Below are 20,461 nucleotides of genomic sequence, written 5' to 3' on the forward strand. Positions count from 1 at the left end.
TAGACTTGAGCATAAACCATCTCTCGCCACGGTCTAATCCCACGAATAGCAGCCCAACACAAGCAGATATCACTGTACCTGAGCAAACCCAATCGACAACCACCGAGGACTAATCGCTCCACCGATCATCATCCTGGGACTATTTTCCGAATGGTCGATCTCGACCCGGCGTCGAAAGGAGATCGCATCGCTCATGTTCTGGAGACGAAGCAGAGCCGAGGCATCAGATGTGGTCCTTATGCAGCAAGCCAATCAATCTCAAACTCATTTGTGACAGGGACTCGGTCTTGGGGTTTGGATTGGTTGTACAGATCATACGCAACGGCTTCACCGAAAACGAATCGATGATCCGGACTGGTGGTCTCTTCGTCATTGTGCAGCTGAGGCGTGGTTGGTGATGAGTACATTTGCACGCAGCTGATGCAGTCTGGTTTGGCTTCAAGCTGAGTCTGTTTACAGCGCTGGCCGTGGTTACACCGCTGATGTACACTGGAGACAGTTCGCATGAGCACCAGATCGAGATGCTGGAGTGGAACCCGGTTCCATGTCACTTCGTCATGCGAACCAAGCCAACATCCCGGAAGTGGCTTGACGGAATGCTTCCTACCCTTAGCATTGATCTGCGACCTCGGGACTGCCCAAAGTTATCCAGCCAAGTGTGCAGAGATTGATCTATACTGGACGCGTTTGCTATAAGCCGATTTACATCGGGGGACTGGGTATCTCTGTCTCCGTTGTGCAAGCAGCCGACAGACACATGACTCCAGTAATCTACTCATTGAAACCTAGACGAAAGTTCGCGTTATCATAGCCTTCTCAAGGTACATTCCGGGAGACATGGTTAGATTCTCTCGGATCCAGTAGGTTACCAATACAGACGGGAAAGCCTCCAGCAATGAAAGCAGAGACAATCTAAAACATCAGACGTACATTTACACCACTAAACATAATCTCACAGTGATGAGTTACTCTTCTCGTCTTGATTGGTAATGGCGAAGCTAAAGGCCGGATCATAGTGAATCGCCCAGTAACCATCCCAAATCTTCTTCGTAATGAGCCTGACCTTCCCATCCTTCACCAGCTGGCCATCGAGTGTGGTGATAGACATAATGCCGCCGGCAGTGGTACACATGAAGATCTCATCGGCGTCGTACACGAGGCCAGACCAGGGCCTGATACCTCGGCATGAATCTTGGTCATGAAGTTCACATGGCCGATATTGATTGCTTGCTGGCGGGTCGGGGAGAGAGGAGGATTGAACTCGAATAGAGTGTAGTACATTTAGCGGAATGGTGCTGATGACTCGACGCGCTTGATGGATAGAGCCGGATGCAGCGGTTACCTGCACGAGGCTGCCGCGGTCATCAATCGCACGCACCGCAATGCGCAAGCTTTACTGCAGTTCATTGTCCACAGCATCATTGAACATGCGCCGGGCCAGCTCGGACTACCCCTCGCGCAGCTTGAACGTCGTCCACACCGGGGTGAAGTTCTCGGCGCTAAACGACATCAGCGCGTGGGAGCGGACCATATCCCATAAGCTCGAGGTTTCCAGACTCCCTCCCCAGATATGCAGGAGCAGGGCGACGAGCACCTCCGCTTCTTCCACGCTGAGTAGATGCTTGATATCGTCGAATCGCCCCCGGCAGGATATGCGGTAACCGCTCCACTTCTTCCCTCTGCACGAGGACGTTGCCCAGCTGGGCGTGCGGCAGTGGAAACAGACGCGACAGCAGTTCTGGCCATCAACATTGACAAAGATGTCCCACGCTCGCACGACAATCTGGCCGCCTTCTTCATGGGTGAGCTTGCGCGAGGTGGCCCCTGGGACGTGCAGGGTGTAGTAGTCATTCTCGTATTCCCGACTGTGGGTGAGCATCAGGTCGCGATTCATCTTGTAGCGGGTCAGCTTTTTGAACAGATAGGCCATGTGTTGGGTGCCCCATGTCCCGCCCATTTCCCAGAGCAGCCCTAATTGCTTGTTAGCTGGTGCTGGACATCTTCTGCTCCCCTGAGGTTAAGTCATACCATCTTCCTCGACTGTATACGTCCGTCCACCTATGCGATCCCGCGCCTCCAGCATTAACACTGATCATCCTGAGCTTACTGTTAGTCATATAATAGTCTTTTATTGAGGCCAGATCAATTCCAACTCACCCTATTCAGCCAGATCGCGAGCTGCAATCAGCCCAGCGTAGCCTGCTCTGATCACAATCACATCGTAGACGTGGCCTGCGGGGGCTTTCCGATTGCCGCTCGGCTCAATGACTCCTCTGCAGCGGAGATTGCCTTCAGTCACTCCGGTTGCGCGAGCCCAGGAATAGCCATCTTGCGTCCCGGCCGCTCAAGGGTTGGGTTGGGGCATAATGCGCGTAGAGTGTCGAGAGATGTATGGGTCAAGATCAATATAGTTTTGGTTTCAGAGACAAGCCTGGACTCTCTGGGGAAAGTAGATCTGGTGGGTCAGACTTATAGTCGCTATGGGGAGTAGTGTACTGTTACATGCTGTGTGGCAGTTTTGCCCTAAGAGGCAACCGAGAACTCCCGCAGCCCGCCCACCCTCCCCATGGCACGATCCCAAACCTCAACCACCCTCTTCTCCTGCTTCCTGGATCTGATTTATCCTCAGCCAGTGAAGAATCGGGGCCCAGCTGATAAATACCACCCCGCACGCATGGCACCGTTAGGCAGTCAGGACCACCCTTCAACCCCAACCTCAACCTCCGCAATCACCCAAAATGACCACCCCGCAAATCATCTACCGAAACCTTCCGGCCCCGTGAGCAACTGCCTGAAACCTACTTCACTATCTACAACAGCAACCGTGCTCGTCATACCCAGCAACTCCCTCGTCTTCACCACAGGCCACATCAGCCTCAACCTTGCCACAGTTCGACGCCATCTTCGACTGTTCGGATGCAGCGCTGAAGCACGCGCGAGTGGAGCAAGGCTCGCACCGGGCCTATAGGCTCGTGAGCTACCTGAGCAGCCCTGGTGATGAGGCGGAAATGCACTGCGTGTTCCGCCGGCGGTGCCCGGGCCACACCCCGACGTGGTGTACGGTCATCGTGAAGGAGATTAATGTGCTTGGCATGCGGGCTGAGATCGCGGCAGAGGCTGCTTGTCCATTGATGTTGATGTGAAGTCGGAGGTGGCCAGTTGCGTGGCAGGTTGAAATTCTTCTTCTGGGAAGACTGGCTTGGGTTCTCAGTCATTTCATATCAAACAATGCGATATGTCTACACCCTCGATGCATATCTGCATGATCTCTCTTGTGCATTAGTCTTGTTAGTTTCTCGATTCCTCTCGCGTAGTATTGTGCTTAGTACGTAGCGTAATGTCGTTTGGCAGCGGTGGACTCTGTTCAGACAGTGTCGGTTCAGTCTGCCGATAACAATCAGCATCAGCCTTTGCCCAAATTGCCTTGTGTTTCGTGGTTGTCTTGGCCCACCTGCTTAAGGGGGTAGATGCTTCACGCCTCAAAACTAATCAAGGTTTGGCTCCAAGTTCAAAGCCAGTGCTACATGAAGCATCTCATATCTGTACTGGTTCCTATCAATACTATTGCATCTAAAGCACTCACGCTCGCGCGGCCAGTTGAGACGAGATATTCACTACCAGACTTACACGTCCGCTCTACCCCGAAACCTCGCCATAATCACGTTGAACCCTTCCAGCACCCAAAATTGATTCATCATGGCTAGAGGTCTATCAGCTCCGGCCGAAACCAGGGCCCGAGCAGCAATAGACACTCTAAGAAGCGGCTCATCGCCTAAAATCCCGAGACTCGTGTACGCAGCAGTTGAAAAACAGGCGAGATAAACTTCAGCCACGCCTCCAGGAAGACGGGTCTGGACCAGGAAACGCCCATGACTCTAGACACGATCTTCAACATGGCCTCATGCATAAACTGCTTACAAGCATCGCATGCATGCAGCTAGTAGAGCAAGGCAAGCTTGCGCTGGACGACAGCGCACAACTGGAAGCATTGCCGCCGGAGCTGCGAGACGTGAAGGTGTTGCAAAGCGATGGCAGCGGGGGGGTGAAGCTGGTCGCTAAGGAGAGACGGTTGACGCTGCGGATGCTCCTGAATCATACATGTATGCATTCCCCCTCCCCTATCCCCAACCAAAGCTTGAGACGCACGCAAGTTACTAACCCAACGGTATAATTCAGCCGGCTTCGGCTACGCCTTCGAAGACCCCAAGCTCCTGGGATGGTCGCGACCCATCGAACCAGACGACTTCTCGAGCAACGTGCACGACGTGCTGCACCGACCGCTGCTCAAGCAGCCCGGAACCAATTTAAAGTACGGAGTCGGACTGGACCGGGTGGGTCGGCTCGTGGGGCGCTTGACGGGCCTCTCGCTGGAAACATACTTCCAGACCTTCATTCTGCGGCCCCTGGAGATCCAGCGTATCACCTTCTTCCGACGGAAGATATGAAGGCGAAGCTGGCGGACATGCATCAGCGTGCACCAGACGGGTCGGTAAGTATCACGGACCATCTGTATCGGTACGCGGTGCTCCCCTGCGCCCCCAGGGAGGAGGAGACACGTTTCTGCATGGGAGGCGCGGGTTGTTTTGGTGCGCCAATTGAGTTCTGTCGTAGGGCATTACACTCTCCTTGAAGATACAACAGAGGTTGAAAGATGGTAGGTATCATCGCGACGCTCCTAAACAACGGCACGAGTCCCAACACTGGAGTCCGCCTTCTCAAGCCTCAGACAGTTCGCGGTACATTTCCTCTTCACTTTCCAACTTGTGAAAAAGTCCCTGACGAGCTGCAGAAATGTTCACAGACCAAATCCCCTCTATGCCCAGATACTGCAACGAATATACACCCTCAGCTAAACCACTGCTGGCGAACCCCTGCACTTTGGTCCCCTGTGCGGACGACCTGACCGAAGGCTGGGGGCTGTCGTTCTCGGGGAGAGCAGCGGGCTCCGGCCTGGGAAGAATTGCCGAACTTGTTTTGGTTTGCGGATCGGGAGAATGGGATCGGGGGCATAATTGCGGCGCAAATATTGCCTTATGGAGGGAGGTGTGTAGTTATTGATATCGGTTTTTCCGATTGAGTTGTGGCTGACCAGACAGTGATCTAATCAGACTTGGAGGTTCTCGCCTGTGCGGAGTGGGCGGAGAAGATTATTTATGATGATTTGGTTGGAAGTAGAGTATAGAATGACAACACTCGGCGCATTGATATACAGAAGCCGAGGAGCTGAATCTCTCGAATTGCATCCGTTATGGGCTTGTTCCTTCTACCAGTCTCTGCATCTGGCTCGTTTGGATTCTAGGCATGCCCAAAGACCTTTGGTTTGGTTTCGATTTTCATAGTCCATGAGGCATTAGTTGGAGTGGCTATCCCATAGGGCGTGCATGAGGTGTTGACAGTGATGACTACAGGGTTCAACTATGGGCCCACATACTGCTGGCGATTTGGGAGACTACGCAAGTTTCATTTCTGATAACAAATCTGAGTAGAGTATCATTATGCACGTCATTCATGCTAAAGGCTAACAGTCAAGGCTATCTATTTTTATCCAAGCCAAACAATATATAAACAATCCGTATATACATCCCATCGTCACCATCACAAGTCCCTCGTTCCTCCCCTAGATCGCATTGTTGGCGCAGGAGAAGCTCGACTTGGACGAGTCATCATGGATCGCCTTACCAGACACGTACAGTCCCAGACCACACTAGCACCAGTTAGTATAAGCCGGAAGCATTGAACGACACATTCGAGCAAACTCACAATAATGGCACCAATGCAGAAAATCAGCATGTTGATGATGGTCAGCGCGATCTTGCGCGGAGACGACCACCATTGTCCCCAATTCATGTGCAGCCAATACACGCCCGACAGGCCATAGGTGAACCAAGAGGCAAACAGGGAACTGATCAAACTGACAATGTTGCTGAAGGAAGGAATGCCCTCCGCGATGATCCAGGCGATCACCCAGCAGGTGACACCAATGGCAATCCAAGAGCCAACAGCGACGAAATCACGCTTGCCCATGCGGTCGGAGTGACGGAAGATGCGCACGTAGATATATTTCAAGCCAACGTGACCATTGACCACACCCGCGCCGACAATCTATATAGTTGCGTCAGTACAGCGATCCCGGATAGGATTCGAGTTTACAAGGTCATACCGTCGGGATGGCAACGCCGTAGGCGACCTTCTTCAACACCGGACCAGCCGAACCAAGAGCGGGGGAGTCGACACCATTACCCACATAGTAATAGATGACAATCGCAGCGGTGACATAGAGGGCGATCTCGAAACCCTGGAGCAGACACAAGGCCTTAGTGAAGTCTTTGGGCTCCTCCATCTCTGCGATCAGACCGAAGAAGGCCACGTGGGCGCAGTAGGCGAACACAATCTGGGTGACACCGTTAAACGCGTGATACAAGTTCGTATCGGTGGTCACACTGATGTTCTGTCCTCCCTTGTACTGCACACCCACACCAATCATGGTAATCATCACAGCCGTGAAGATACTCAAGAATGCTACAACAATCAGCCATCGCCTTTCGAATCATATCCGGATTACTCACAAGCACAAGAGATGTAGGTCAGATTCTTGATGGTGCGCGGAAGCGACAGGACCAGACAGATCACAAACGCGACCACACTGAACACCATCGAGCAGGTACCATGGTCGGTGATCGTGTTCATCATCACCGTGAACGTGACAATGTGACTGCCCATGATGAAGATGGAGAACAGAATCTGACCGAGACCGAAGAGCTCGCGACCGAACCGACCCATCAGAATCTCTCCCGCATCAGCCAGGTTGTGGATCGTGGGGTGACGTTCGCGGAATTGGCCGATGACATAGCCGGTGTAGAGCGCAAGGATACCGAGTCCAACGATCAGGATGATGGCGCTGCATCGATTAGCATAGTCCAGAAGCAGTCATGGTATGATCACTTACGGCACCAGGCCCAGCGCAGTCAGCGTTGCAGGCAGGGACAAGACACCCAGCGAGACGGACTCTGCAATCATGACTACTGCCGTTAGTAATGGCCGGACCCATTGTTCCGTCGCAAATCACGTACACATTCCACATTGCCTGCATTGTTTGTCAGATCAGTTGGTGGCTGCGGTCGGTGCGGACAAAGAAACACATACCACCACTTCAGCGTCTTATACTTGACCTCCGCGTGGGCCTCATCGCCAAAAGCATCCGGCTCATTGCCCTCGTTTACAGCCTTCAGATCCTCGAGATCGTACGGAGGCAGATCATTCTTCTTGATCTCCTCGCTTTGAGTCGGAGCCGCCATGTCGTCCGCGCGTTGTCGATATGTCACCGGGAGAAAGAGAGGACTCAAGCAATAACGATAACAAGCAGCACCGCAGCTGGATCACCGTCGCAATCGGAGAAAAGATCGAAGAGTGGCGCAGTGACAGCTGCAGGACAGAAAATTTCTGGCGGGCTGGTGGGTCAAACGGTCTGGAAACTCAATTCCGTTCCTCCGCTGCAGTGGAATTGAAGCCGAGAATGCAGACTTGAAACCGAGACCAGCGGACGAACCAGGTAGACTTTGCACGAGCACTGACACCAGACCAGAACACAACACAATAACAGAGGAGGAGAGGGAGAGGAGAGGAGAGGAGAGGAGAAAAGCAGACTGGCGAGATAAGGTGGTAAGGGTAACCTCAGGCGGTAATCGTGGCTGCCCTGTTGGGGGATCAGCGTCTGGCTGCTTGCGGCCATGGCGGAATTATCGCGGTGATAACAGCCATTGGTGCGTTGAGCTCCACTCTCCCTCAGATAGGGGCGGGGCGGGAAGTTGCTTGTTGCCCAATGGTTGCTGATCGCGGTTGAAATTAAGTAACAGATTTGCCCCGCTGGCGAGGCACTGCGCGGTTGTCCGACAATAACCGCTCTTCCGCCCGCGCGTGATTGGTGCGGCCCCAGTCAGGGCCAAGCGGCTCGGTGGGATTCCGATCTGCTTCTAGAAATTTTATAAAAAGCTGCAGCTCATGATAAGATGGCTTACCAACATTTGTTGACTGTTTCCATGACGAACAATTAGCTGATGGAAACTCGTAGGAGGCAAGTGATTTGTTCTTGCTTATCTCAGAGCACTGCCTCGGCTCCTCAATACTCCAGGTTCTTATACCGGTGGACGGCTGTGCCGGCTTCTAAGTTCCGAGGAGGTCTTGCAGTCTTGGCGCAAAGCTTCGGTTCTCCCTCAAGATTTTTCTGCCTTGGCATCTGTGGTGGCTGACCCGCCATATCCGTGCTCTTAGGCGAGATCGCTGAGACGTGCCAGTCCTCTGGTTGGGCTTGCTATCAAAGACGGTATGCTTGATTGCCTCTACCTACCTCGCTACACAATCACAATGTACTGTACATACTAGGATGCTAACACGAGAAACCTCCCTACAACGTTCCGATTGTAGCCAACGTCAGTTAATCTACCCTCAAGCTACATATCTAATGGTCAAACTGGCCATAATATATAATGATCACATTCCCGCAACAAGTTGCTACTTTTTCCAAAAGTGATGTATCATCTTACTCGGCCACGTCAAATCACCTTAATCATGCGCCTCTTCATTACCAGACTGATAAGTGTAGTGGGTTAATGGCAAAAAAGAAACCTGCGGTCTAGTCGAGGGGAGTTTGAAAGAACATACTGTACACTAGGCAAAGCGATATCTCGCCAGATCTAGAGATCGTCCGCCCTCCTTGTCGCCTTCTCAAACATCTCCCTCATCTTCCCCTCCAGATTTTCCAGGCCCCAGTTCCGCATCAACTTGAACAATTCAACCGCCTCATCATATGTATCAGCATGAGTCCAGCCATCCCGATCGAGAACGGGCGAGATGGCATCCCAGAAATCCTGTACGTTGTTCCACCCATCGGCTGCCTCTAGATGAGTCCGCCGTTCCTCCTCCGTAAAATGTATCGGACACGGAAAGCCAAAGCCCATTTCATCCCAATACCTGGAAACTAAGTCAGCGAGAGGCCGACACCGGACGCACAGGCAGATGGATATTCACTTGACAATTTGCAGCAAACTCTCTCTCAAGCACACGATCTCATTACTCCAGGTGTCAACTACGAAGAAAACTGGGTTGCATCGCAGGCGACCATAGTCTGTTACAAAGACCTCGTAGAGAACTGGGATCTCTTTTTCGACCTCCGTCTGATAGACATACTGGACCACAGATTTGGAGATCGTCCTTCTGACCTTCTTCTTCTCCTCGGCATCGAGCTCCTGGAAGTTCTCGGGAAGACGCAAGATCATCTCGCCCTGGTATCGAATGAGCTTCGGGGGTCGCCCGTGGAGCCACCGGGGTGCGGCCCAGAGCCCCTGCCAGTCTATCACACTGGTGATTTTGCCGTCTTCGACAAAGATGTTGCCGTTGTGAAGATCATTGTGAAAGAGATATGGTGCAACAATGGTAGGGTCCTCAGGGAGCAGAATCGGTGCGACTTGCAGGTACTTGTCAATCAGTTCAATGTGACAGGCCGGGGAGTTTTGACCTGCCGTGTCCGGTTCGTCATTATCGCCCCTGGGAACCGCGTATAGCTGTATCCAGGCTTTCTCTCGATGGGCCAAAGAAGCGATGTAATCCTGTGGCCGGGTCCCTTCGCATAGTTAGCTGAGGGCTAACGAGATACAACACTAGCAAGATCATATCGGAAAGCTTACATGGTCCGCGATCGAGGGTCATGTGTGCGCGTTCTCCAGTCCAATAGTTGCTCTCTGCAACAGGGCCAACGACAAACCGCCTCGCTGCTTCTTCTTTCACCTCAGCGGGTATGTCTCCGGCAAGCTCAACCGGCACGGCGCCAGGAATATTCTCGGCGGCATAATACAGACTCCCATAGCTGGATCGAGGTTAGCTCGTGGCGTCAATGTCACATTGCGATACCAACCAGTTCAGAGACATCGAACACATCTTTTTGTGCAACTCCACAAGACCACGTGTGATCGAGAGCTTCTGTTTCGGGTCAAAATCGTCGTCCCACACCTCCAACACCTGTGTTCCTGGTGCTACCTCCATGATAATGTATTCAGCACCGACAGCGCAGTGACTGTCCGCGCTCCAAGCAAAGACTTTCGGTGCCTGTATCCCAAGAACAGTGCGAGCCTATAGACTGGTCAATTCGGTATACATTGACCGGATACCCCTGGAACCCCGCAAACAAAGCCTGTTTGCAATACGTACAAAGTCCATGGTCGCGACTTCAGACGCGGTGGTGTAGTACTTGGGTCCGGCGATGGGATAAGGAAGCTTTGCGATGACAGATCTGCCATCGTCCATCTTGAGCAAGAATGCCCTGTTGGAGCCGCCCTCTGCCAGCTTTGTGATCGAGACGCATTTATTAGCCCCAATACTGTTTGCAGCTACGGTCTGAAGCTCGGACACGTTGAACGCGACGAAGCGGTCTTGAAGTCGCTGCTCCTCGTTCCAGAGCCAACGTCCGGAGGTATAACGGAACAGATCGTCGGATTCGGACACATTCTTAGCTGAGCTCAAAGTACGTATTGAGTGAAAAGGTCTGGAAGGTGCTAATAAGCTCGATGACGGTGATCTCGAAGAACAGAGGCGATGACAACGGACCGGCAGCTGCGTCAAATTCCGAGTAGGATAGATACGACACGACAGTCCATACTTAATGTTATAGGACACCAGTCGGTGCATGAGACGAAAGTCATGTATCATCATATTCACTTGCGCAGTCAGGGGACACGCTCAAAGCTACAGTGAACTTCAGATACCCTCATGTAAACAAGGAGTGAATCTAGCCGCCATTCAGGCACCCAGGCAGCGATAGAATGGGTCCGGGCTCGGTAGCACTAGTCCCGAGTGGATTAGTCTTCCCGCGCCCGCGATCGGACCTGGTGGGGCATTTTCCTTCCCATTCTTTGCAGTATGAAAACACGGGCATCATCTTCCCATCACGATTCACAACTCTGCTACAACCAAGGATCTTCCTGTTTCTAAGCACTATTTCATTGCGCCATGCATGCAGCAAGTCCTGGTTCTGGGCCAGCCACCAAGTCAACAAGACGGCAGCACCTATGGCAACAGCGATGATGTAAACACCAGATAATGATGTCGTCGCGTGCAATGCTCTACCGCGTCAATGAGGACGCTGATCTGAATACCATTCGGATCTTGTTCCGAGGGAGAAGAGACAGCTCCGCTTTAGTCTACAGAACTACATGTTATGCTAACTCCAAATCCAAACGAGCAGTCGCATCAACACCATCACTCTCTCATTACCTTCCATCATGACTTGTAACGACTGCCCTCGCAGCCTTTGCCAGGAGCATGGGCTCCTGCGTATTGACCTGCACACGCACATCATGCCACCCACCCTGCCAGATCTATCATCCTACAGTTCCCGTTCGGACTCCGATTCTAGCACCGCCGCCCCATGGCTGACCTTACGTCCCAACGCCACAGACACCACCAAGCGAGACCTCTACATCGGCGACGAGTTCTACCGCACCATTGAACCCAATTGCTACGACACGGCCACCCGCCTCGCGGAGATGGATGCCGCTGGCACCGACGTGCAAGTCCTCAGCACGATCCCCATCCTCTTCTTTCACGACCAACCCAGCGAGCCAGTCACCCTCCTGGCGCAGCACCTGAACAATCACATCGCCTCCCTCTGCCATGCGCATCCCACCCGTTTTCTGGGCCTCGCCACAGTGCCCCTCCAGAACATCTCTGCCGCCGTCACGGAACTCCAGCGCGCAAAGCACGACCTCCGCCTCCACGGCGTCGAGATCGGCACCGCCATCAACCACCACATCCCGCTCGACGACCGCAGCCTGGACCCATTCTGGCAAGCGTGTCAGGACCTCGACATGGCGGTCTTCGTCCACCCGTTGGGCTACGCCTGGCCGCAGGAGAACCCGGACCTGTGGTCGCGGTACTGGAGCGCCTGGCTGGTGGGCATGCCCTGCGAGACCGCGCTGGCGATGCACCGCTTGCTCTGTGCAGGGACCTTGGTGCGGTTCCCGCGGCTGAGGCTCTGTTTTGCGCATGCTGGCGGCGCGTTCCTGCCGCTTCTGGGGCGGATTCAGCGTGGATTCGAGTGTCGGCCAGATTTGGTGGCCAGGGATGCGGCAGACGTGAGTCCGTTGGAGCATGTGATCATGAAGGAAAACATCTGGGTGGATAGTTTGACGCACGATGTAGATTTGTTGGAATATGTGGTCAACAAGGTCGGGCTGCGGGGGGTCGTCATGGGAAGTGATTATCCGTTTCCACTTGGGGAGCAGCCTGAGGCGGGGAGGATGTTGGCGAGCGAGAAGAGATTAGACAAGTTTTTGACCTGGAGGCAGAGAGCGGAGATCTTAGCGGGGAATGCGCTGAGATTTCTGGGACTGCATGAGGATCCTGAGTGGAGGACACGTATGGAGGAACGTTGGCAACGATTTGAAAAAACACAACATGACGACGCTGGGGCTGGAAAGATCAATGCGAGCATGAAAGATGGAAAGGTAGCCATCAGTGTTATTGAGGAAATGCCTTGGATGCGCCCGTCGCTTCCGGCAGCAACGTGCTGATCTTTGAGTTCACAAGGTAAATAATTGGGTAGTAAATGCATTCGAGAATCGATCGACCTAAGTCAGAGTGCCCACATTCCCATATCTGACTATTCCTCTCATACATGAACAAGACAGACTTTCAAGCGGCCAGCTGGCGATTGGGTAGTGTGTGCTGAAGTGCAATCCGTTGATCCCTTCTCCAGTATTTGAAAATTTGTGGGCAAGGAACTGGGGTGCGACCAACTTTCATACGACAATTCTCTGGAGCTCAAACAGAACCTATTCAATCAATAAGTCAGCATTCAGAACAGTCAAGCGCGAAAATTCGTACCTTCTCAATATAGCGGACACCAACGATGATCCCATCGTCATCCAGAAATTCCGTCTCAGGTCCAAACGTAGTGTTGTTTTTGTCGAGACATGTCAAACACGACTCCACGACTTCAGCATATATCGTGCCCATGTGCAATGGCAGCTTAGTCCTGGCCAGATTGATGAGCATTTCCTTAATATGGGCTGCCGCCCGTCGCTGATCTGTCTCTTGGATAAATTCATCAATAGATAATGAGGGTTCTGGGACAGCTTTGCTCATGTCCCCAGGATACTGGACAAACGAAGTCCAGAGCCCGATTTCCAGCAAACAGACACCAATGCTATATATATCGTGTTGCATCATGTATTCCTCATCAGGGCGTATACCTTGGCGACCAGGATGTCGGTAGATGTTCTTCTCCCAGGCATTGTCACCAGTCCTGTAAGTCCGGCCTTCTGCCAGTCGAAATTGATCAAAGCCAACCAGGAAGGGAGTACCGAGAAGGGTTGGATCTGTTTGGCAGATGATGATGTTCTCCGGAGCGATGCTCTTATGAACAAATGAAGAAGAGTGTAGGAAAACAACGGAGCGAGCTAGAGAAGCAGCCAGGTTCACTCGCTCATTTAAAGGATAACTGATGCGAGCATCGGTGGGGAGAATTGAACGGAGGCTCAGAAGATGTGCTTGCTGGTAACTTAGTGGAATGGGCAAAATGAGATTAAATGCATTATCTGTCCGAAGCACTCCGCGACAAGACAGAAGACCAAAGAACTTGGGATCGACTGTGGAAAGAACGCGTGCTAAGTCCCGAACGTCCTTGGTGCGTCGGCCGAAGTCGTTTTGGGTCTTGAATGGGACGCGATCGATGACAACCAGGCCTTCGTCGGTGTGACCGGTCCATGCAGACGACAATACAATCTTCTCACGGCAACTTATATGGAAGTCTGCTGTCAAAAAGATTGAGGCGAAAGTCTCTCCTCCTGAGCATTCGTTGACTTGGTGGGCTTGGCGGAGATTGACGACTGTCGAGACGGCTTTACTCTCCGCAGCTCTCCTGTCATCAAATTTCTGGTCAATTAGCTGAACGGCCAGGCGGCTAAGAAAGAACCAAGAAGGATCGAAGTCTCTCTGCCATCTCTCCAGCTCTTCGACAATGTGTTGGAGAGATCCCTTGGCGTAGGCGGCATATTCGATTCGCTGCGTTCGGGATAATTTGGAGAGGATGCGCGCTCCTCGAGTGGCAGTCTGTCTTTCGATAGCGATTTCTTCTGTCGATCTTACGCTCAGACTTTCAAGTTTCCCAATCGCTATCTCAAGCTTGCTTTGCAGGATTTGTAGCACCTGACACTGGTGGTCCTGTAGAGGATCTGGTAGCGCCTCCCAAACCGCTTGAAGTGCGGATAGTTGTTGTTCGATCTTGATCCAGTGACCCTGGACCCTCAGATTTGCTTCCTGTAGTTCGCACTCGGCCTTTCGGTAGGCTTCACATCGTGCCCACAGATCTTTCCCAAGACTAAACTTGTCAGCGAAAGGGGAATTGAATGGAAAGAGCAACCATTAGAGGAAGGAATAACTCACCGGATGCATAATTCCACCATGGACACAACAGAGAAGGCAAAAGAGGCAGGGTCCATTTTGTGCAGTCAGGAAAAGGTGGAATAGAATTCAGTAGGGATGAAGCGTGTGTTGAGTATGTTTCTGTTAACCCCGCGATGGAAAGAAGGAAGGAGTTCAAGATTGCGGCGTCAAGGCGAGTCTTCTTATTGGATCCGCCTCGACATCCCTGCAACTTAGCCAGCTCATCTCAGCCACCTTTCTCTGTCTCTTACGCTCTCTCTTCCTCCAGCTCGCAGGTCTTTCTCCCCTTCTACCTCCTTCTCATCCATTCAACGCGTCTCGTCTTCTGCCCCTCCTCCCCCTCGGGCTCTCTCATAATTATCCCTTTGCTGTTTAAGGTTGTGGTGCTATGTTGATATGCGGCATTTACCACCATGTCCTCTTCATCGTATGATGACTTGCTCAATCTGGTGGAAGGTAATGCAGAGCTCACTGAGAGAATCAAGAGCTTGCGTTATGGCTTGGAGGCTGAGGATTTGCTTCAACACTTTCGATTCAACGCGGTGATCAGCCAGGACTGTACCACCCACACGGAATATGAGCGAGATGAAAGCCATGCCATTCGAATTGTCAAGCGAAGATGGTATCGGCGACCCGATGCGCTGGGCTGGGGGGTCTATGGGAAGGTCTGGTTAGAACGTGATGATGACGACGGCCAAAGTCGAGCAGTCAAAGTCATACCGAAGGATCTCATGGAACGCGACAAGATCAACTATAAGAGGGAGGTCCTCGCACTGGCCAAGTTCTCGAAGCGGCAGTACCAACAGCAGGAGGTACTGGTCAACTTCCTGGGATGGCTGGACGATCCCTCCAACCTTTACCTGTACATGGAATACTTCCCCCTTGGAGACCTCGAGGGCCACATCTCACAGCCCATCTCGGAGGAGGAGGTCAAGGACATCGCAATGAATCTGCTCAACGGGCTCTGCATCATCCACGCAGAGCACTTCGCCCACCGCGACCTCAAACCGGGTAACATCTTCGTGGTCCGTAAGCCCCCCACCGCGCGATGGTGGGTCAAGATTGGCGACTTCGGCATCGCAAAGCGCGTAAACCATGAGAGAACAGCACTCCAGACGTCCATTGGAACTCCGCAATACCTAGCACCGGAAGTGAGCGGTGATCTGGATCTCGATGAACCGACGTCGGTATACAACAACGCAGTCGATATATGGTCATTAGGCTGTGTGATATACAGGATCGCCACGCAGCACAACCCCTTCCCCGCACGCACCGACCTCAGGAGATTCTGTAGCGGACGCAAACCATTCCCCGAGGAGCCGCTGCGGAACACGATGGAGCCCGATGGCGTGAAGTTCGTCAAGGCGCTCATTTCTCCTTTCCCTAACGAGCGTCCTTCTGCGCAGGCCGCATCAGAAATGGCCTGGCTCCAAGGCGACTTTTCCACGGTCACACAGGAAGTCGCCAGAGCTAGATCGGACGGCAAGTCTACACCGAATCGAAGATTGTATGGCACTAGGCAAGCACAGCGACCAGCCAGAGTCGTAAATCTGTCGAGCGATAACAGTCACGTCCAGGAGGATCGCGGGAATGCTCACAACCAGGGCCCACAGCAAGACGCCCCCCAGAACTCGTTCAACAGCAATCCACGCGATAATCCGACTATCGAAGACGCGATCCGTAACATGATCCGGCCTGAGCTAGAGAAACTTCGTCGTGAGGGTTATCCGCGCCATTTTTTTAGAAGAGGGAACGTCCAGCCTGGATTCCCCGTCCCCGTCGCCACCCCTTACGTCTCCGACTCTGGAAAGCGGCCATGACGGGTTGCAGGCGCATGACGTGCTAGAAAATCGCAAGGTCAAGTGACGATACGTAGTCTCCATCCGTTCTTGGTCTATCGAAACTTTCACCCGATGTAGCATATACATCAATGCATAGAGAACTAAATGCCATGCTCGGACTCTCAGACATTAAAGCTCTCAGAGGATAATAGTCGGCTTGTAATTTCACCCGGGCCTAAATTGGCATTGATAGATAGCTTTGAGCTAGAAGATGGAAGGAAGGTATTCTAGGTCCTGTGCTGCAGATTTGACTCCGCGATTCATACATGGCATTTATGTGGTGCATAAGAAACGCATCTAGACCCAGCGCTTGGTTCCATTGGATCCCAAGATCGTCAACATATCGACTAATACAATTTCAAGCTCAAGTCTTGATCGCCCAGCAGCGGGCTTCGCTTATAACCAGTCTCTCCAAATATTGCTTAAGGAAGGCCGTTCCTCGCCCTAATATTCTTATAGTACCGCAATAACCTTTGAGCGTTCATAATTGATGAGAGTCTGAACCGGCGGACTGGAATAGAAGGACCCGAATGGTTTGTTTGAACCCTGGCAGATCTCCGGGTAGTCTCGAAAGCAACACAGCGCAGGTTTGACGGTTACAAAGCCCGGCGCCAAGCTGACGGTTGAACCCTCGGTCTCCGGGCCCACTCCGAACCCGCCGAAAGGTTGAACCCACCGCCGAACCCCGATCCGACCCGCTATCTTTACGGCCCCACAAACTCGCCGAAGGTTGAACCCCTGGACAAACTTATCGGCGGATTTCTGCGTTTGCGGCGATACGGCTGCTTCGCACAGGAATGGTCCACAAATCATGCATTGGGATCGCGATGCACAGTAGAATCAACACGTTCGCCAACTGGTTTGTTCGTATGGATTGTCCAGTCCGATCGGACTTGACCTTGTCTTATTGCTGGTTTGGATGCTGTCGTCGAGGTACCATCCGAGTGTGAGGGGGATTTTGACTAAGAATGCGAATCGAATCCGTAAGGGAACAAGACTGGGTCATCGGAGAATACATCTTGGAACCGGGGCATGGGTGATGAAGCGTGGTCGCGCGGCTTATCACGGGGTTGTCTAGCATTAATCATTAGGTCATTGCAGGAACTAAACGCTGATCACACAAGAACTTACCGAGAAGCATTCATGGTCATAGCCCATGTTGTCAACATCTCATGCAGTTGTCGTCATAGAGTTTTCGTAAAGAAGCCTAGGTCGGGTTGATGGCCAAATGAAGGACGGCTGCTCCGCATCTGGACAAGTTGTCGTCTGAGGCAGAACGGACGTACGTCGGGCTTTTCGAGTCCAGGAATCTCCCACCGCTTCATATCCCTCGTGCTCCGTAGTTGTTTGATTCCAAGTTTCAACGCACGGACAATTGCTACAGCCTCGATCCATGATCCTCATCCAGCACTACTTGCGCGGCTACGCACTCCGACCGTGCGCACAGTCATGCTGCGACCAAGCCCACCCTGCTGATGCTGTCGGAGCTCTTCCAGCTTCAACACTATCCCAACCGCCTTGTGGTCCTCGATGAGCTTCGGTCGCCGCTGCGCAAAATACTTGGCATATTTGATCAGACTCCAGTAACAGCTGATCACGTTGATGCCGGCGATGAGCATCTTGAACGGCATCTGAGTTGCAGGTGGTCAGACAAGGCACGACGGACTGATCGAAACCACTTACATAATACCCAACGATGACCTTCCAGCTCACTCGTTCATTTTTAAGTCGCAGGTGAATCTCATTGAAGAGCACGGCGTTCAGCAGGTACAATCCCAATGTCGCCATTACCAGACCAATGCAGAACGACGGCCGCACAATCAAGGAGATGGGTAGGATGAAGGGAGCCATAATGCTCAAGACGGTTTCGTATACCTAATCACTCGTTCAGTCTGGTCAGTCACTCTCATTACAGTCAAAAGCGCAACATACCTCTTGCATTACGAAGATCTTCGCACCAAGTTCCCACCGCCCCAGCTTCCAGGAGCCGAAGATGTATGCCAAGTTATGTCGCATGCCATTAACCAGGAAGAAGTTCCATCGTAGGAATCGTTGCTTGAAGACAGTCATCTCGCCAAAGCCCCCTCGGCTCTGATCCTTGTCCACCCACAGAAAGGCAGGTGGGGCAGCAGTCTCGACGAAGATCATGCTGCACATCTTGATGCGCCCGCCTAGACGTCGGCAGCTGTTTCCCAGAAACCAATCCTCACTGATCGAGAAGCCCGGATGATCTTGAAGCGTATCCTTGAGAAAGGACCGCTCCCAGAGGGAAATGGCTCCGTGTGGAAAGGTGGCGCTGCCGACGCGGCCTGCAAAGGTGCGCTGCAATCCAGCCAGCTTATATTCCAGATCCTGAGCTTGTTGGCAGTACGTGCCTTTGCTAGACCCAGGTCCTACCACCTTGATCGTGTAGCCCAGACAACGCACATTATCCGTCAGGCGAGAGATGGCAACGGGAAAGTTCGCGGGGAGGACACAATCATCATCCGTCAGGAGAACATAACGAAAGCATTTGGCCGCATAGCAGCCGACAAACAGGGCGATGATCTTGGAGCCGACCGGGCACCAGATGTGGTTGACTCCATAGCGGCGACAGATCTCTTCCGTGTTGTCTAAAGGGTTTGTTGAATCGCCATTTGCCACGACATAGATGTGAGATGCAGGGAAGATCTTCAGCGCAGCCTCCAGGGTCTGACCAATGACGGGTGCGGATCGGTAGCAGGGAATCAAGAGCGCTGTATCCGGAGCAGTCGGGTGAATGTGGCGATCCTGGTAGTATTCTGTGTCGGGATGATCTTTCTCGAAGAGTGTCAAAAGTGGTGCGAATGAGTAGCTGTGGAACCGTAAGTCATTGGGCAGAGAACTGTGTGTCAGTCCTAAGACAGTGACTTACAAGATGACCAAGCTGATGACAATGGCCCATCCGCCTTGGAAAACGAATTTGTTTCGCATCAACCAGTATAACCAATAGATGGTGCCCCCCCACAGTGGCTCTCCCACGAGCACGAAGTAGACGAACAGAAGCAAGGTTGTATATGCTCCATATTCGATCAGCACTTGAACCCAATATCTTCGTTGGTGTTTGATCTGAACGAGGTTGGCTTTGTCATATAGCGTCCAGAGACTGCTCTCCCGGGCTCTCTCGACTGAAGTGCTGATTGTCTGGCGAAGTGGGGCAGGGGACAAGACGGTGAACTTGTTCAGGATGCTGCTGCTGTCCAGTGATTGCCGAGCTGTGCGCGCTTTGTGCGGAGGAACCGATGAGCCGGGAAGCTCCGCAATGGGGATAGGATCATCGCTGAAGCCCGCTGGCGCTGAATGAGGGACCGCGTGAGGACCTTCTGGGGTCTCCACCACCACACAATCTTCATACAGCGGGTATATGTCGTCGGTTCTACCATAGTCGGTGCTCAAGGGGCGACCCCCAGAATGAGGTCTCGTGCCATTTTGCCAGCTAGGGGCGGTCCGTCGTCGTTTGTGCACACGAACTTCATCCGAAGGCACACCACTTCGAAGTGGACGGGGGATGTCTCGGTGCGGTCTCTGTGACCAAGGTCCGCTTGAGGTGGCTGCTGCCAAGAGGGATTCAGGGACGAAAATTTCCTCATCCAGCGGCAAGTTGATATCTGGCTGCATAGTAGTGGGAAATGTAGAGCGACAGCAGTGACAGATGCCATCTATGCGCCCCGTGCGGCATCAGCTGATTACACCGACAATTGATGATAGGCTGAAAGATTATCCAGCCACATAAGCGAAGACGGAAAAAAACAGGAATCATGAGAAAGGAGGGGAAGGGCGAAGGTTCATAAACAAGGACAAGGCTTGTATTGAGTGCAACCTTCAAGAGGCAGGGTTCCCATCGAAAATGTACGATTCGGGCAGGAATTTCACACCAACTGAAGTACTCAGCTTCCATAGGCGAATGGGTACAAAAGGAATAGTCAGCCGGGAGGGATGTATGATGGGACATTGGCTTGCTCTCGCCAGGGTGGCCAGCGCGCGCTCGAGAGCACAACACCGGGTTGGAATGTATGCTCCTGCGGTGGGAGAGGGAATTGTCCGTCTGTCATAATCTACGAGCAGCACGCGAGTCATGTATTGGCGAGTTGCATTTCTCTTGTATCGACCCGACCATCGATGATTCGTGGTTCGTTTCCTTGCCGTCTTAACTGAGTTTCATGCTTGAA

General features: G+C 52.6%; 9 protein-coding genes across 9 annotated transcripts; 4 read left to right on the forward strand and 5 right to left on the reverse strand.

The window, feature by feature from the left end:
• Positions 1 to 952: 952 nt before the first annotated feature.
• On the reverse strand, positions 953 to 2,083 carry BO97DRAFT_422137 (uncharacterized protein; the record flags this gene model as incomplete). The annotated part of the gene is made up of 3 exons (XM_025696771.1): positions 953 to 1,391; positions 1,452 to 1,971; positions 2,029 to 2,083. The coding sequence occupies 3 exons, from the start codon at positions 2,081 to 2,083 to the stop codon at positions 953 to 955; spliced, it is 1,014 nt and encodes a 337-aa protein (XP_025553937.1).
• Positions 2,084 to 2,566: 483 nt separating this feature from the next.
• Positions 2,567 to 3,143, forward strand: BO97DRAFT_422138 (uncharacterized protein; the record flags this gene model as incomplete). Its single annotated transcript, XM_025696772.1, has 2 exons — positions 2,567 to 2,779; positions 2,892 to 3,143. The coding sequence occupies 2 exons, from the start codon at positions 2,567 to 2,569 to the stop codon at positions 3,141 to 3,143; spliced, it is 465 nt and encodes a 154-aa protein (XP_025553938.1).
• Positions 3,144 to 3,931: 788 nt separating this feature from the next.
• On the forward strand, positions 3,932 to 4,445 carry BO97DRAFT_422139 (serine hydrolase domain-containing protein; the record flags this gene model as incomplete). Its single annotated transcript, XM_025696773.1, has 2 exons — positions 3,932 to 4,100; positions 4,177 to 4,445. 2 exons carry the CDS (start codon positions 3,932 to 3,934, stop codon positions 4,443 to 4,445), a joined length of 438 nt encoding a protein of 145 aa, XP_025553939.1.
• Positions 4,446 to 5,617: 1,172 nt separating this feature from the next.
• Positions 5,618 to 7,295, reverse strand: BO97DRAFT_476220 (uncharacterized protein; the record flags this gene model as incomplete). Its single annotated transcript, XM_025700464.1, has 7 exons — positions 5,618 to 5,704; positions 5,761 to 6,102; positions 6,161 to 6,519; positions 6,567 to 6,898; positions 6,947 to 7,019; positions 7,071 to 7,084; positions 7,144 to 7,295. The coding sequence occupies 7 exons, from the start codon at positions 7,293 to 7,295 to the stop codon at positions 5,618 to 5,620; spliced, it is 1,359 nt and encodes a 452-aa protein (XP_025553940.1).
• Positions 7,296 to 8,690: 1,395 nt separating this feature from the next.
• Positions 8,691 to 10,739, reverse strand: BO97DRAFT_385702 (aminoglycoside phosphotransferase family protein; the record flags this gene model as incomplete). The annotated part of the gene is made up of 5 exons (XM_025693493.1): positions 10,201 to 10,739; positions 9,908 to 10,122; positions 9,681 to 9,859; positions 9,025 to 9,616; positions 8,691 to 8,967 (listed from the first exon to the last, which is right to left on the reverse strand). Exons 1-5 carry the CDS (start codon positions 10,699 to 10,701, stop codon positions 8,691 to 8,693), a joined length of 1,764 nt encoding a protein of 587 aa, XP_025553941.1. The 5' UTR covers positions 10,702 to 10,739.
• Positions 10,740 to 11,270: 531 nt separating this feature from the next.
• On the forward strand, positions 11,271 to 12,514 carry BO97DRAFT_432497 (amidohydrolase family protein; the record flags this gene model as incomplete). Its single annotated transcript, XM_025697544.1, has 2 exons — positions 11,271 to 12,417; positions 12,468 to 12,514. The coding sequence occupies 2 exons, from the start codon at positions 11,271 to 11,273 to the stop codon at positions 12,512 to 12,514; spliced, it is 1,194 nt and encodes a 397-aa protein (XP_025553942.1).
• Positions 12,515 to 12,788: 274 nt separating this feature from the next.
• On the reverse strand, positions 12,789 to 14,489 carry BO97DRAFT_412093 (uncharacterized protein; the record flags this gene model as incomplete). The annotated part of the gene is made up of 3 exons (XM_025696218.1): positions 12,789 to 12,821; positions 12,874 to 14,368; positions 14,434 to 14,489. 3 exons carry the CDS (start codon positions 14,487 to 14,489, stop codon positions 12,789 to 12,791), a joined length of 1,584 nt encoding a protein of 527 aa, XP_025553943.1.
• A 222-nt stretch (positions 14,490 to 14,711) lies between these two features.
• Positions 14,712 to 16,541, forward strand: BO97DRAFT_403844 (serine/threonine-protein kinase). The gene has a single exon (XM_025694827.1). It carries the CDS (start codon positions 15,165 to 15,167, stop codon positions 16,251 to 16,253), a length of 1,089 nt encoding a protein of 362 aa, XP_025553944.1. The 5' UTR covers positions 14,712 to 15,164; the 3' UTR covers positions 16,254 to 16,541.
• Positions 16,542 to 17,674: 1,133 nt separating this feature from the next.
• Positions 17,675 to 19,910, reverse strand: BO97DRAFT_432499 (glycosyltransferase family 2 protein; the record flags this gene model as incomplete). The annotated part of the gene is made up of 5 exons (XM_025697545.1): positions 17,675 to 17,905; positions 17,958 to 18,149; positions 18,207 to 19,107; positions 19,168 to 19,639; positions 19,760 to 19,910. The coding sequence occupies 5 exons, from the start codon at positions 19,908 to 19,910 to the stop codon at positions 17,675 to 17,677; spliced, it is 1,947 nt and encodes a 648-aa protein (XP_025553945.1).
• Positions 19,911 to 20,461: the final 551 nt, after the last annotated feature.

Source organism: Aspergillus homomorphus, assembly GCF_003184865.1.
Source record: "Aspergillus homomorphus CBS 101889 unplaced genomic scaffold BO97scaffold_7, whole genome shotgun sequence".
Classification (NCBI taxonomy): Eukaryota; Fungi; Ascomycota; class Eurotiomycetes; order Eurotiales; family Aspergillaceae; genus Aspergillus; species Aspergillus homomorphus.